This window comes from Actinia tenebrosa, unplaced genomic scaffold (assembly GCF_029948245.1).
Source record: "Actinia tenebrosa isolate PJP-AT-01 unplaced genomic scaffold, QUT_ActTen_1.0 PGA_scaffold3__52_contigs__length_22856419, whole genome shotgun sequence".
Taxonomy (NCBI): Eukaryota; Metazoa; Cnidaria; class Anthozoa; order Actiniaria; family Actiniidae; genus Actinia; species Actinia tenebrosa.
The window spans coordinates 18609780-18625380 of NW_028292580.1; the positions used below are offsets into that span (position 1 = coordinate 18609780).

Here is a 15601-nt window from a genome sequence, read left to right on the forward strand (position 1 = left end):
TCGTCTTTCGGTTGGCTTATCTGATTGGGCACCATACTATTGTGTGGAAGGTCAAGGGTACAGGTTTCAACAAAACCAACGATTAGAAAGGGTCTTAGAATAGAGCGTTTTGATGATGTACCAAAATAATGCATTTTCTATCCTCCTGGAATTAAAGTCTATTTTTATGGAAAAACTGCGCAGAAAGTTTCTATTGTTTGGTACACCAATATGGCTGCCTTCTCACGTGAGTGAGAACGCTCTATATCTGAGTGTAACATGTTGCTTTTACTTTAGGATAGCTGCAAAAGGTTTGGCATTTGCCGTGGCTCGGATGAAATGTAAAATGACCACAAGTTTCAATTCATCAGTTGCGATTGCCAAGTGTCACGACCCCTAATCATAATGCGGGAAAGGCACTTATTGCGGTGCTTGCGTTGCTGCTGTACATGTGCCGCAGCATACTGATTGGTTAAGCAAGATCCTAGTTCTTCGTGATTGGTTATTAGAAATGACTTTAACAAAGCTTCGTTATATTTGTCTCAACAGAATCAGAAGCACTGGTCTCCTTGGAAATCTCTGTTAACAAGCCAAACCTCGCCAAGCAATGTCATATTTTTGATCTAGAAGCTTTTAAGGTATGAATAATCAAAATTCCCAAGGAGGGCCGTTTCTGCACTATATAATTCTGTTATGTGGCATATTATAAGTATACATTAGTATTAAATCCCTATTTGGTAAGCTGACAATTGGAAGTTGGCCGTCAATTACAGTTTGACCACTTAACAAAAGTATATAGTGCAGAAATCCTCTTTGGGACTTTGACCACTGGCCGCTAAATAGAGGTTGGCCACTCAATATAGATGGCCGCTTTATAGAGGTTGGCCGCTTTATAGAGGTTGGCTGTTTAATAAACGGTCGCTTAATAGAGTTTATGTTGCGATTTTTTTTTTTCAGAAAACACTGAGAAAAGTCTTGGAGGCTGAAGCGACCATAACTAATATGACAGTCTTGGCAGAAACTCTGTGCGAATCAGATCCTTGCTTCAGCAATCCATGCATGAACGGCGGAGTATGCAAAACTGGTCCAGGGAAAAATGAATTCAGTTGTCGTTGTGAGCCAGGATGGGCAGGAAAGGATTGTACGAACGACATCAATGAATGCGAAAGAAGTGAGTCTTTTTAAGATACACATTTTTATTGGTAATAAGGAAGTTGCAGAATCTTGTCAGTCCATTGTGTCAAGATTTCAAAAATTCAATAGCATGCGACCCCATTTTTCTTCTTGAGAACTGACCCCTTGTGGGGTATGTATACGAGAGTTCGTGGAATGCTCCGTTTTACAGTTCCGGTCAGTGATCACGAATGATAGGCTTGTATTTTGAATTGCTTTTAACTATATAAGAGGTTTTGCACCATCACGTGACGGCAGCCATGTTAGATGGCAGGAACGATACAATCGTTTTACATGAGAAAGAATTCAATTCCCGAGAGCAAAGGGTTTTTATTGTTCTGCCATCTAACCACAGGCAGTCCAAGCTGTATTATGGGCGCCAGTACGTGATGGTGCTAAGTCTCTGTACTAGGCTATATACAATTATTCAATTATTGATTGAAAGTAATTTCAAGTCGAGGTTGGAGTTTTCGCGCATATGTACCCGCAAACCTACAGTTAATCATGCGCAGCAACTGTAGCCTCGGCTTGGAACTATTATTCCTAGTCACTGAACGAAACTCTTAAATGAAGTATCGCTCTCCTATTAAAATTAATTCCATAGCATCTTCCAGGTGATCTCGGGGAACGCGCGTAAAGGATTGTTGTAGTTGATCAGGCGGTCCTAGTTTCAGTTGTTTATTGGCGAACAAAGAGGTTTCATTTCATAATAATTTCATACCTAAATTGAAACCACAACGCACCATTTGACCCATAGGTAATCTTTATGAGTATAGGTAGAATTTTAAATGCATTGCTAGTCCATAACTTAGCTAGGAAAGCAAGATTCAGAGTTATTTTCTGTGACTGCTGGCGCCATGTTTTTCCCAAGTAGATTCGATGGATCACCTGATCAACTTTTTTTCTGCGCGCTGATTGGCTGGTTTTTGATGGGCTGTCAAAACGAGATAACCTGGTTCTTCCATGATAAAAAATGAGAAATGCTTGCGAAACGCTATAACATTTTTTATTAGTTTTTATTTTATTCTTTCTTTTGCTTTTTCCAGGTCCGTGTCGAAATGGAACATGCACAAACACAGTTGGCAGCTACCAATGCAAATGCACAAGCTATTCAACCGGTAAAAACTGCAAACTAAGAAAAGACGCATGCGCAGGAAGCCCCTGTAATAAGACCAACATTTGTGTATTGTCCGAGATGCATGCCAACGGCTACAAGTGTCTGAGTGGGGACAAGCTAATTGAGATGAAGTACACGAAAGAAATCGCTGATGATGGTGACAAGTTTGATCTGGAGAAAAAGATGACAGAGATAATCATTTCTGCACCAGACAAACTCAGTGTTAACAATAGCAACGTGAACACGGTATGTCGTTTGTTTGAGCTATCTTTGTGTGGTTTTGCACAAGATACTGCTTACTCGATAATTGGTAGACTTTCGCAAAGTCCGCCGCCCTTTGTGTATCGTGTACGACGGACGACCTCCCGCGACTTCGTCGCTCGTCAAATTCTCTCCGCTCAAATAAAAAACTCCTTGTGAGACGAGAGGTCGACTTGGAGCAAGTCTAGAAAATAGGGTAATCATTGTGGTCAGAACAACAGTCATTTCCATGTTTTCTAATTCTTCAAAGGGATGCCAATAAACAGTAGTTAGTTCTTGCATGTAACACAAAGTTCTACGGTTTCTGAGACAAATTGGTAGGGCATTTTTAACTCACATATTGAATTGGAATTGAGAATATTGGGTATTCCTTAATGGGACTACAGTGATACGGTGTATGGATATTATATTTCCTCCAACTTCGTCTTTCTCTCAAAACCAACCAGATGAAGCTAGATGATCTGAAATAGTGACGTAGAAATGACATCACTGCAAAACTGACAATTGCCCTAAAAATTAGTACTTTGCTTACAATCGGGTACCCCATCCACACCCCCCTTGAACTGTTCAAGGTGGAGTTATTATAGTTTAGCCTCGTTTTTTCTATGTGAATTTTTATTACTCTGAAATACTTTCCAGTAAAAGAGCCCAGAAAATCCATGCTTATGGCAAATGAAATTGTTTTCTCGCAGAGACGACGTGAAAGAAGTGCCAACGATAAGATAGACTATGGCACATGCGTAGCAAGAATACATCTTGTTAGTGACACGTGGATCAAATTTTTCCTCCTGTGTCCGAAAGAACTCAACGCAAACCAGGATGTGGTTAAGCAGTACGTATGTGGGTTGATGCTGGATCAGAAAGTAGCTGAATCTTGTGGAAGTGGGTCCAACATGATGACACCCGTTCCACCAGTCACCTATCCCGCCATCGATCCCATGAGGTAAGGATGGCTGACTTCATCATTAGAGAGTTTTAGATTTACGTTCACGGCAAACGTCGCGTGAAACGTCAGTTGACCAGTAAAAAATTCTTTTAAATTACTGAAAAAGAATCGCAAAAAAGTCCAAGTAGTAGAAAAACAAAAGAGTATTTGCGCTTGGTGAGAAGGTTTGTAAAAGGTAAAGTAAAATATACGAAAACTATGAAAACGTGGTCACGTTTGCCGTTTGCGGGGAGAAAAAAAAGTCAATCTAAAACTCTCTATTATCGTATCTTTTCCTCTTATCTGCAATCAAACTCGTTACCCTAAAACAATGGAACATTGATAGCCTTTCGCACGTTAAGGCGTTTTCTCGGCCAATAGAAGCTTTAAACCATCACGTGATGGCAGCAATTACAGGAGGCACAACAATGGACCCTTTCCCCAGGGATACTGAATTCTTTCTCATGTAAATCAGATTAGACTAGATTCAATTGTTCCTGCCTCATGTCATTGCTGCCATCACGTGTGATGGTGAAAAGTTTCTATAGACTTTTTTCGGCTGGGCATAAAAGTTGGTTGACTTGAGCAAGACTTTTGGTCTTGGGTTCTTGTTACATGGCTGACATGTAATTTGTCCTTGTATTCTCATGGGAAAGGATTCATGCCACCAAAATCGATATCTACTTATCATTATACCTTGAAGTTAAGAAGGTGGATCATGCATCGAATCGTCTTTACATATCTGAATCCCCTACTTGCTTACAATTTATTAATACTCCAGTTTCCTCCAGTTTCGAGTTTTCTTTTGCTCAGCTTTAGCCTCAGTTGTGCGTTAAAATATTCATTCATCCAACCAAAACCCGTGGCATTTTTATCAACTCGTATTGTTCCGTAGTACGTTCATTCCTTACTGTACGATCGATCGTAATAAAAGAAAAGAACACATTTGCACACTATAGAGGCTAACTTAAAATGGGAATATTGACGTATAACGCTGCATTATGATTTGTTTCAGAGTCAAGATCTTGCTGTTTGCACGAGACAAGTCTAATCGTGATATCGATGGTGAAAGTCTTATCAAAGGGCTGCAATCCAAAACCTTCCAGGAACAAATGGCAAGTCAAGGAGTGGAGTTCGTGGCAGCCAAACAAGGTAATAAAAATCTTTTACCCTCTACGCCAACAAAGGCACCGTGAATTTTTTAAAGGATGGGGAACAGGCTACTTAAATTAGCGGAGAAACATACGGCTTTGTGTAACTCAAATAGAAGGTGGGCCATATGATTGTACAAAGGTGCATGAGGACCACACTACTTTGAAAAGATATTGAAGAGCATGCAAACCCAGACGAATACCCAACACCTCCCCCACTCTTAAAATAAGGCAAGGGAACAAGTGTAGGTGCATGGGACATGTTGAGAGTTGACATGAAATTATCCATCAAACATTTCACTTATTTTTACTTTTTATTTTCAGTTCGTCCAAAACCATTGAAAGGTACGTGATTGTTTTATTATCTTAAATGGAGCTCTGAAGTGTTTTTTATGAAGGAAAGCCTTCTCCAGATGCTGTTTTATAAGCCTTCCGCGGTCGAGAAAAAAATAGGTCGAGTTGGAATTGCAGTGCATTGTGTGGCTGTATTAGGGAACACATTCTTAAAGTGCACATGAACCCTTTGACAATACTTTCAGTACTGATTCTACACGAAGTAAATAGTTGAATGGTAAAATATTTCTTGATTTGAGTGATGCGTTTCTAAGTTATGAAGGTTTATACTTTCAATATGTTAATGAGTGTGACGTCTATCAAGGCTTAATTAAATATACAAAATCGAACTGGTTCATAGATACAGTATTTAAGAAGCATCGTTATTTTACTCATGGTTTACATGAAAGCTATTTAAAATTTTTATTTTCAAAATGGCCAGCATTTAGTATTACTAGTTACAACAAAAACACTCAAATACCTTACCTGACGTCACCATCATTTACATATTGGAAGTATAAACCTTCATAACTTAGAGACGCATCACTCAAATCAAGAAATATTTTACCATTCAACTATTTACTTTATGCAGAACCAGTACTGAAAGTATTGTCGAAGGGTTCATGTGCACTTTAAGATGGCGTCTATTTTTCGATTTAATAAACATCTTTACCTTGGACGTATTGTTTTCCAAAATTTTAATGACCATGTGCCACCCTCTTGAGTATCTTTTCTTTGTCTAATGGTTGTGCATAAGGGACACATGAATATGGACACAACTCAAACAAAGAATCTTGTTCTCAAGACAATGACACGTTGTCTGACATGGGAAAACAATATGTATATAATATAAAAGACATTTCTAGTTATAGTTTATTTTGTTCTAAAGTGAAAGCAGAGCTAAAGAAGCGATATGACATTACTTGATTTTTATTAATTAATTTATCTTTCACCTGATTGATGGATATTGGTGCTGCGCTGCTGTACCCTGGGCAATTATTGGGTCGTGGCATTTGGGACAGTTTTCTCTTTGTCTGTTGCCCCGATATCTCGACCTGGGGTGGTTGCTTGGGGGCGGTGGGCGTAGTCCCAGTATCTTCAGTTTTTGTCCTTTTTATTTATGTATAATAATTGTCTAGCTTAGAATAATCCAATAGTAATTATGTCAATCTTCTTTCTTATTATGTCTAATTTATTTTATAGCTTCATAGTTTATCGTAAATTTATCTTGTGTGTATGTTATTGTAAATTAGATAGTTTTATCAATAGGAGAAGAGCCACCTCGTGAATTCTATTGATTAAACCATTATTATTATTATTATTATTATTATTATTATTATTATAATTATATGCCCAAGGTAAAGAGGTCAGGTGAGTTTCAAAAGCTTCATTATTTATTTATTATTTTTGTTCTTGGGTTTTCCATTTACAGCTAATCCGTCTTCCTCCAGCACTGGTTTAATAATAGGACTAGCGATCCTTGCTTTGATGGTCGTCGCTGTTGCCATTGTAGGATTCTTATATTATCAAAGGTATGACTGGAAGATGTTGATGCATACTATCAATCAACATTAACATAAGCCATTATTAGTGAAGAAACTAAGGCTGGGGCCTTAGAGGGGAGGGGGGGGGGTGGGTTATCAGTAAATATTTGAACTTTTTTTGGAGGGTCAAACCTTTATTTTGACGAAAGTTGTTTCCTTGTTGCCTTAAAAGCAGCGTCATGAACATTTTACTGCGAGAAAGGGGGACGGCTACAACCGTTTTAAAAACGTTTACTACGAATCCCCCAACCCTTCTCCCAACCCAATATAAAACGTACCTTCTGCTTAGGAACATCACTTTGCATCTCTAAGTCAGCGTATTTGGTTCAGGTTATCTCTTGAATGAATCAGCCACTCAGTTATGCCAAGGAACCTGGAGAGATAGGGGCGACGTTTCTTGTATAATGTGACATTAGGCACAGGTGATTCATAAAAACAGCGATAAAAATGCCAACCGTGAACTCCCCATTGTTCATCCTACTCAATTCCACTAGAAGTGGAGCAGAATAGTCAACGAGTAAATGAGATAACTTCCTGACGTATGCCAATGTGGTATGCTATAACACTGATAACTCGATTCATTCATAAAAATAGCGGTTGCGTCTTTTGACACTTTCCCAGGGAATAAAGGGAGACTGAAGCGGAAAGAAAGAGAAATGTGACCCACCAAGAGAATTCCATACATAATTTAAATGCAATGGCCTTTATTTTACAGGAGAAAGAACCAAAATAAGCAAGTAAATATTGAAGACAGAGCTATTCTTCGCCGTGATAGTCCTCACCAGAATGTACAACGTAATGTCTCGACCAGGGACATCACAAGATCGGAGAAAAAGTACATTAATCAAGCCTTCACTAACTCCATTTATGATGACGATGGTGGTGACGAAGAAATGTTCATGGTCGAGGTGGACCTTTCATCGCCCAAAAAGAAAGACACACCCATAACCAAGGTGCAAGACATTGACATTAAGGCTCAGGACACAAGGGCGGATACAGGGTTTTTTGAAGGGGGGGGGGGGGGGGTCTCAGGGGTAAATTTTGTGGGCAAAGGAATCCCAGTCGCATTTTTACCACAGGAAGCCCATTTGACCTCAGGAATGACAGGGGGGTCGCGACCCCCCCGACCCTCCCCCTGGATCCGCCCTTGGGACAAACTTTGAACTTCTCATGAGCCGAATCTAATCGAAACAGTGGATAACAAGGCGGTCTTCTTTGATATCATTAGGTTCGGCTCTCGTGAAGTTCGACGTTTGACATAGCCAAACTGATGTCTTTAAAATTATAGATGATAGAAAAATTATGTATACACGTATTGATGTTGCTAGATTTGATCAATGGAAGCAAAGATAATGAAAGCTAATAGACGCTTTGCACGTATCGGCGCCCATAATACAGCTTTGACTGCCTGTGGTTAGATGGCAGAATAATATGTATAATAATAATAATAATAAATAATGTAAAACGATTGTAGTGTTCCTGCCATCTAACATGGCTGCCGTCACGTGATGGTGCAAAACCTCTAATACAGTTAAAAGCATTCCAAAATACAAGCCTATTACACTAACACAAGCCGTTTAGAAATGCCGAATTTCAAACCAGAAAGTGAAGTAAAAAATTGTGAAGAACATATACTGCTGTATACTAACAGTTCGCACTTTATTTTCAGCTCCTCGAAGAGCCTTGGTATTACGACAAAATAACCTCCATCGAAGCAGAAGACCTTCTCGATTCAAAAGTACAACCAGGCACGTTCTTGGTACGTAAAGGACTAAACCCAAACGAATATGTACTTACTGTAAGATGTCCCGAAGGAGGTCCCTCTCACAGACACCTTGTGCTTAAGTACACAAGTAAGCAGAAATTTGAAGTTCAGTTTGGTACCATGCCCCTGGCGCTAGACTTCGACACAGTTGGTGACGTCATTGACCATTTCCAGGCAACGCCCATTGAGTTTGGACCAAATGTTCCGGATGTAGTGTTGACGAATGGCTGGTGTAAGAGTCAAGGGTAAAATCTCTCAGTTCAAAAATAATCACGGCAATCAGTATGCAGCATTATTCTTAACGATAACACTCAAATAGGTTATCTACAATCATTTCTCAGCAAATAAAATAGTAAATGAATTGATGGCCAAGTTAGTTGATAAAACTAACTATGAACAGCAATTTCCAGAACCAAATTTTTTTTGCGCTAGATTATGAGTAAATCTTTTAAAATCTGTATCATGACCGCTTTGTGCAAGAGCTGTATTTTGATACAATGTTAGATAATCGTAGTTCGTCTCCATCATTTTCTATTTCTGATATGTTCTTAATACTTCGAAAAATTTAGTAGAAAAAACTACAAAACGTACTCAAGTTAAATATCATTCAAAGGTAACAGATTCGCGTGACGTCACGTCGCGTCACGTAGTAATTTCCCGCTAAAAAAAAGCGCGTTCTCGTAAGCATTCTTCTTCCAAAACTAATCAAACATGATGGACAAATAATTTCCAGAACAGAGTTAAAAGTTAAAATAGCTGAGAAAATATAATCTAGTGAACCAAATGAATATCGTAAATTATTTCATCGAAAAATTTTTTTTCAACTTTCATTTAATGAACAAAAAGATGACTAAATTTCATTATAATTAGAACATATAAAAATGTAGTTCATATGATATAAATATTTTGTTAATATATAGATGGAGAACATACATTTTGAAAAAATATATATAATTTTGTAAATAACTGAATGTAGATTTTATTTACGAAATTTTTACTAATAAAATTTAAGTTAATCTATTGGTTGAAGTTTTCTTTTAATTATGCTTCGATAAAAACAGCATTCTTTTACGTGCTAAAATTTCGGAAAACGTACCGAGGTGTGCGCATGCGCAAACGTTTTTCTCGATTCTCGTTCCTAGAGCTAGCATTTCTTTTGGTCAACACACCTCATATCTCGCTGATGTCCAACACAGACGTTTATGAACATAAAATTGATGCTGGAATGGAGGTAGACTTGGATAATTGAAGCGAGCCTCAGATGAAAGGCGAGATATACAGTAGCACCTCTATTAAGCGACCACCCTTGGAGAATTGCTCGAAGTGGTCGTTAAATATAGGTTGGTCGCTCGATAGAGATATAAATTACTGCAAAAACCCCTTTCGCGGACTAGGACAACTGGCCGCTAAATAGAGGTTTTACTGTATTTTGAACACAATCTCTATCATCTTATCCACTTGAAGAATTTACAACGTGCTTCCTTATTAGAGTAATGTCCCTCTGGCCTTGCACAGCAGTGAAACTGCCGTCCATAGTTAGGGCCCTTTTTCTTTACGGTCCTCAAAACACAAGGTTCATTATGTCCCAGACATAGGGGTGCAGGGGGAGGCCCCTTTAGAATGCTTTTCCAAGCTGCAACGTCGGTTTTTTTATTACTGTCAATAGATTCTGTCGAGCTCTGAGAATCGGCGCCATTTTCAAACGGTGCAGTTGAATCTGTGGAAACTTCAGAGTTCTGTTTTTGAGAATCAGATTGATCCATAATATTTACCTTGTCAGGTTTACTTTCCTTACCCAAATCACTGTTTGAAATACCTTCAGAATCCTCTGATTTTTCTTCTTTTTCCTCAACGCATGACGAAGAATTAACCTCTGCAGAAATCTTGACATCTTCTTTCTTTCCAAAAAATTGGAAAATGCTTTTCTTTTTTACTGACTGTGAAGTCTTTGGTCGTTTTGCTTGAGAAGCTGCCTCGAAGCTTCCAGTGCGCTTCAACGAACTACCTTTCTTTAATTCTGGTTTTACATCATCTTTGGGCGTAGCTTCTTGAGATGAACTTTCGGCTTCACTGTCCGTTTCTGTAGCATCATTTGAAGTTTCAACCACTTTCTTCATAAAATAAGAAGCAAGTTTCTGTTGTTTTCCTGCAAACTCAGGCATAAAACGCGAACACAATGGGGGTGGTCGTTTGGAAGGCATAATCCGGCCACTCAGAAATGCGACCACCGGGCAGTGGTCGGATCCTTCAACCTCTGGTCGTATAATAACATCCACAAATCTCTGCTTTACCAATGAAAGATCAGCTACAATATAATCCAGTCTGTTACCATAGTTGGTTAGCCGTGCTCCTGTTGACGTGCACCAGTTGGTGAAAGCATCTTTTCGTGCTGGATAGATATAACGGAATGAATCAACCAGTATTCTACCCTCTAGAGCTTGTTTATCTGGGTCAACATTTTCAGTTCTTTTAAAATAAGGACTGTAGAGGCCTGCCGTTTGTAATTTCGGTAATGTTGTTCCTGTACGAGCGACATTCTTTACTGTGATGTCTTTGATAAACTGACTCATCCATATCCTGCTAGGATATGCATTGAATTTTTCCTGCAAATCAAATTAGAAGATAAATATTATTTTTATTCCTTCCTACCTTTCCTCCATTCCCATTTTTCCCTCCCCTCCTCTTTTCTCCATCCCTTCTTTTCTTCCTTGCTTGCTTCCTCTCTCCCCTCTTTCCCATCCTCCCTGCCTTTCTTCATTTCTTTCTTTTTTCCTTCCTTCTGTCTACCCTTCCTTCCTTATATCTTCCTTGATTTATTTCTTCCTTGCCATTCCATCCCTCCCTCCCCCCTTCTCCTCCCTCCCCCTTCTCCTCCCCCCACCTTCTCCTTCCTTCCCCTTCTTCTCCCTCCACCTTCTCCTCCCTTGTGCATATTCATTCATTATAGAGGCACTATCAGAGACTTGATTATGGGTTGAAAATGCTTTCCTGTGTGATTGAGATCATTCAATAATGCATCCCTAATGTACAATGTATATGCCATCATAGCTTGGCTGTTTCAACATCTTCACATTTCAGACTATGTATAATTCTCTTGAGAACTAGTTTCTTTGTTTGAGTTTTATCTAAGTATATTCATGTGTCTTCTCGTGCACAACCGTTAAACAAAGAAATGATGCTATAGGGAATATTGATATGTGGTCTGAAATGAGAATTTAAAAATACATCCAATCTAAAAAGAATTATAAAATAACTGTTCTGATAGGTTGGTAGCGTGTGCTTTATGAGAGCACACAGCACGCATGCGCACTAATTTATATTTTATAAAAGAAATAAAAAACTTTCTTGGTTTGCTGTGTGCAACTATAAAGCACTTGGGGATTGTCAGAACACTTATGCTATGTGTCGTGCTTCTCCTAACACTTCTCTCTTCTGTTCTGCCAACCCCCGCGTGCTTTATAACTGCACACAGCACGCTCACACATTTTCTATTTCTTTACTACTACCAATACTTACAGGATCTCCAGGGTTACAGTGATCAATGGGCTTATGAGCTAGATTCATATCCCCAAGAACAATCACATGCCTGTATCAAATCATAAAACAAACTATCAATACTTTACATCATTTAAAACTTGTTCTGGTTGCCTAGTTACAGAAAAATTTTATAAATGTAAATTTGCTATGAGGAAAATAGAAATCCTTCAAAAAACATTCTTTTTTCATTATTTAATTAATTATTTAATTTATCTAATTATCTAATAATGATATACTCTTAGTTTAAGACACCTGACACCTGTCAATCATTAATTTTACCAAATATGAACTTGTATGAATAATTAGTTTGCAATGCTTCAGCTTTCTAAACCTTTATTTTTATGAAGATTTCCGAGTCATTTTGGCAAGGTCTAGAATCTGTGTAGATAGTTTCCAAAGAAATTATGGAGCTTGAGGAACTACTGTATAAAATATTTCTGATGTTTTGTGAGCTATTTGAATCCAATATAGGGGCAAAGAGGCACCTCCCCGATAGAGAGCAAAAAACTAGAAAAATAGTATCACTTTAACACCTTGTTTTAACAAACAAGTGTGTGTGTGCAGGAAGTTATTGTCATCAATTCACAACAATTTTAAGGTAAGATGTTTAATGTATGAATTTGCTCCTTGCTTTGAGTTAAAATCATTCCTACTTTTATGATTGTAGAGTTTGTTAACTAAGTGATTAGGAAATGTTTTGCTTAGTGCAGTGAAACATCAATGTAAAGTTTGCTTATTGCTACTGTATAATATTCTTATGAAGTCATCCAGCCAATTCAGCTGATTGAAAGCAACAAGTACTTTTCAAGTATTTCACATACTGTATCTATAGACATGGTTATTTCAATGATAGACTTTCCTTGCATTCCTCAAGGTGCTCTCACCTCTGTGGTCTCAGTTTTTAATTTTTTGGGTCTCTCTATTCTAGCTTAATTGGTTTGAAGGGTTTTGCCCTCAAATCAATTAAGCTGAAGGGGTTTTTTTCTCCTCTGGTTTTCTGCCTCCACAACACGCAACAAGCTACAGCAATATGCAATAGGCCCTTTGCAGCTCAGTAATCACGTGCTGATTAATTCACTGTGAGCAAATGAATGAACATCTTGATTCCCATGGGTGAAATTTACTGGTGAGCAAACAATCTTTCTACAACCTGTTTCAAGAGATCGTAATAAAACTGCATTTCGTAACACACTGGATACTCATCATTTCATTCAGTTCTTTACAAGTAGCTAAAAAGAATCACCAATTTTAAATAAAATAAAAAATTTTGCTCACCAGTACAGACACGTGGCTGTTAACTGCAAAGGGCGTATTACTGAGCTGTGTACTGATGTACTGTAGGGTACCTTTTTCAAGCACGATACTCTAATTTTACTCAAATTATATAGTCCACATAGGTAAGCATTTATAAAAGACATACCCAGATTTAGATCAGCCCAGACCTTGTTGAAAAATAATATCTGTGATCCCAAGCCTTACCTTCCAGATGCGACCAATGCCTCCACCCTGATCTGCAGAAGTTTATAGTATCTCATCTTGAATTCCATTCTTTCTTCATTCTCTGTTTCCGCCCTTGGACAGTATACATTGACAATAACCACTTTGTCGCCATTGTCCAGAGTGTGTTCTGTCAATACTGCTCTGCCTTCCCTATCAAGAGTTGATAACTGGTCCGAGGTGAAGCAATCTGTGGTACCATAGCAACCAATAGACGGTTCTTGAGTCCACATGGCTGTTAGACCCTCTTCTGCTGCACATGGCATAGTCTTGTCCTTGCAAAATGTGGCAACTCCTAATAATTTCCCACAAAATGAAAACCAAATTAACAAAACTAGAGTTTTGAGTTCTCAGTTACAGTACTTAGGGTTGGCCCAGTTTAATTTTGTGTAAATATTAATGTGTTCCACAAAGACGCACCAGATCTCAAAGTGTTTGTATTGCTGAAGTCGTGCATTCTTATTTTATCAATTGGATATTAGTAAATATTCTATTGATTGGCCGCCCATCAGGTAGGGATTCTACCATATGTACAAATACTAATAGTAATGTAAAGTAAGAAATATATGCCTGAAAATGTGAAATTTAATGAACTTTCTAGATGGTACAGTATAAGGTATAACGTTTAATGCCTCGAAATATGTTATATGCGTTATAGTATTTTCTAGTCTGGACTACGTACATGCATAAATTCTGTGCAATACAAACCTGAATAACCAGTTTTTACTCTTGAAAAGCTGAAGTAAGCATTGTATCCCTCAACCATACATATTGATTCCTCTAGCATGTCACCTGCAATCAAAAACACGTTTTTATATATACTAGTTTAGATCAGGACTTTCACTTAATAAGTTGGTGGCTGCCGGAGCTCTGACAGTTGCTTGGATTTGTTACTGTAACTGCTGGCTACTTTTTCTTTTCCATAAAAAAGTATCATTAACCTATCAGATCACAGTATGCTACTTCAGACTTTCTCTACTCCAAAACATTCTCGACTGAAAGTACTGCTAGTTATCCAAGGGTTGTAAGTGGCAAACCATGAAATATCTCACTATGCGCTTGTATTTTCTTGTATTGACACTAGCCTTTGGGTGAGTGTGGGTACAAGAGGAATATTCCATGGGGTGCCACGAGACAACATTGAATATGCAATGCCTGTTGGGAAAGAACAGTGGAATATTGCTGAATATATGACAGTGTTCCTGCATTCCAATGAATTACAATGTGTGATTATTGATTCCTTCATTTTCATTCATTTATTCATCCATTTATTCATCCTTTTAATAGTACTACATAATGTAACTGACACTAGTGCTAATGATGACAATACAAAACAATAGACAGTGCACTACTTCATACAATGCAGTGCAACATAAAGTTAGATCTGTTTTATGGATTAAATGTTTGCGCTCTATATCCTCAAGCTAGCATCAAGTTTAGACCAGAGTCTAGATCTGAGTTAGACTATATAAATGCTCTTTATGTTAGACAAGACGGTTCTAAATTTCAGCATAAGCACAAGCACAGACGTCAAACGTTTAAATGTCGAAAAACAATCGATAGATACAAGAATTAAAACTCTAGAATTAGGCTTTCAGCCAAAGATCGTGACGCATGGAGCTGACACATGGCAAGCAGATCACTTTATAGTAGTAAAATACAATCAAACAAACACTCACGCGTGATTTTTGTCTCTTGAAAACACATTATATCAGCCTCAAGCGAATCCAGAAATTCCTTTAAGCTTTTCCCTCGAGTAACTGCTCTAATACCGTTAATATTAAAGGTCATGATTTTTAGTTTTTTTGTTGGTCTGTTTTCATTGACCGCCATTTTAAATCCAATAATAGAGTACAAAGACAACTTTGTCCTTATGGGAGGGGTCGGCAGGTCATTTAGAGCACCTTACTTTTTTAGTAAAAATGAATACGTAAAATCACATATTTTGGATTATACGATTTGAAAATATTCCTCAGATCATTACTAAAAGTTTTAACTTCTTTAACTCTATTTTTCTTGCTTGAAGGAGCATTTTAAGCTTAGTTTTCTTAAAAGTAATTTGGTGATTACTCTACCCCTCCCCCCTAAAAATTCAACTTGAAGTTTTAACCACAGGGAACCCAAACTTCTTTTATAATAATTAGAATATTTATAGCAAAAAAGATAATATAGTTTTCTCAAGCTTTTTCATTATTAAAAAAAGAGGTAAATTTATAAAACTGATTAAAAACTCTTGCAATTCGTTCTAAATTTTCTAACTTTTCATAAAATTCATTAAAACCAAACTTGGGCTTCCTGTGTTTTTTTTTCTATATCCAG

General features: G+C 37.8%; 2 protein-coding genes and 1 non-coding gene across 3 annotated transcripts in view; 2 read left to right on the top strand and 1 right to left on the bottom strand.

Moving 5' to 3' along the window:
- LOC116297198 (protocadherin Fat 4) overlaps positions 1-9268 on the top strand; it is a 34281-nt gene extending 25013 nt beyond the window's left edge. The window contains exons 27-35 of the mRNA XM_031705380.2: positions 529-617; positions 937-1150; positions 2199-2515; positions 3223-3473; positions 4471-4607; positions 4931-4951; positions 6372-6471; positions 7199-7436; positions 8153-9268. Coding sequence (XP_031561240.1) covers positions 529-617; positions 937-1150; positions 2199-2515; positions 3223-3473; positions 4471-4607; positions 4931-4951; positions 6372-6471; positions 7199-7436; positions 8153-8497 — 1712 coding nt within the window. The 3' untranslated portion in view covers positions 8498-9268. The remainder of the gene's footprint in view (positions 1-528; positions 618-936; positions 1151-2198; positions 2516-3222; positions 3474-4470; positions 4608-4930; positions 4952-6371; positions 6472-7198; positions 7437-8152) is intronic.
- On the bottom strand, positions 9230-15107 carry LOC116297209 (DNA-(apurinic or apyrimidinic site) endonuclease 2). The gene is made up of 5 exons (XM_031705392.2): positions 14962-15107; positions 13991-14074; positions 13265-13577; positions 11765-11834; positions 9230-10851 (listed from the first exon to the last, which is right to left on the bottom strand). Exons 1-5 carry the CDS (start codon positions 15071-15073, stop codon positions 9694-9696), a joined length of 1737 nt encoding a protein of 578 aa, XP_031561252.1. The 5' UTR covers positions 15074-15107; the 3' UTR covers positions 9230-9693.
- LOC116297216 (uncharacterized) overlaps positions 12159-15601 on the top strand; it is a 33438-nt gene continuing 29995 nt past the window's right edge. Inside the window, exon 1 of the transcript XR_016120870.1 lies at positions 12159-12383. This is a non-coding gene — a transcript (uncharacterized LOC116297216). The remainder of the gene's footprint in view (positions 12384-15601) is intronic.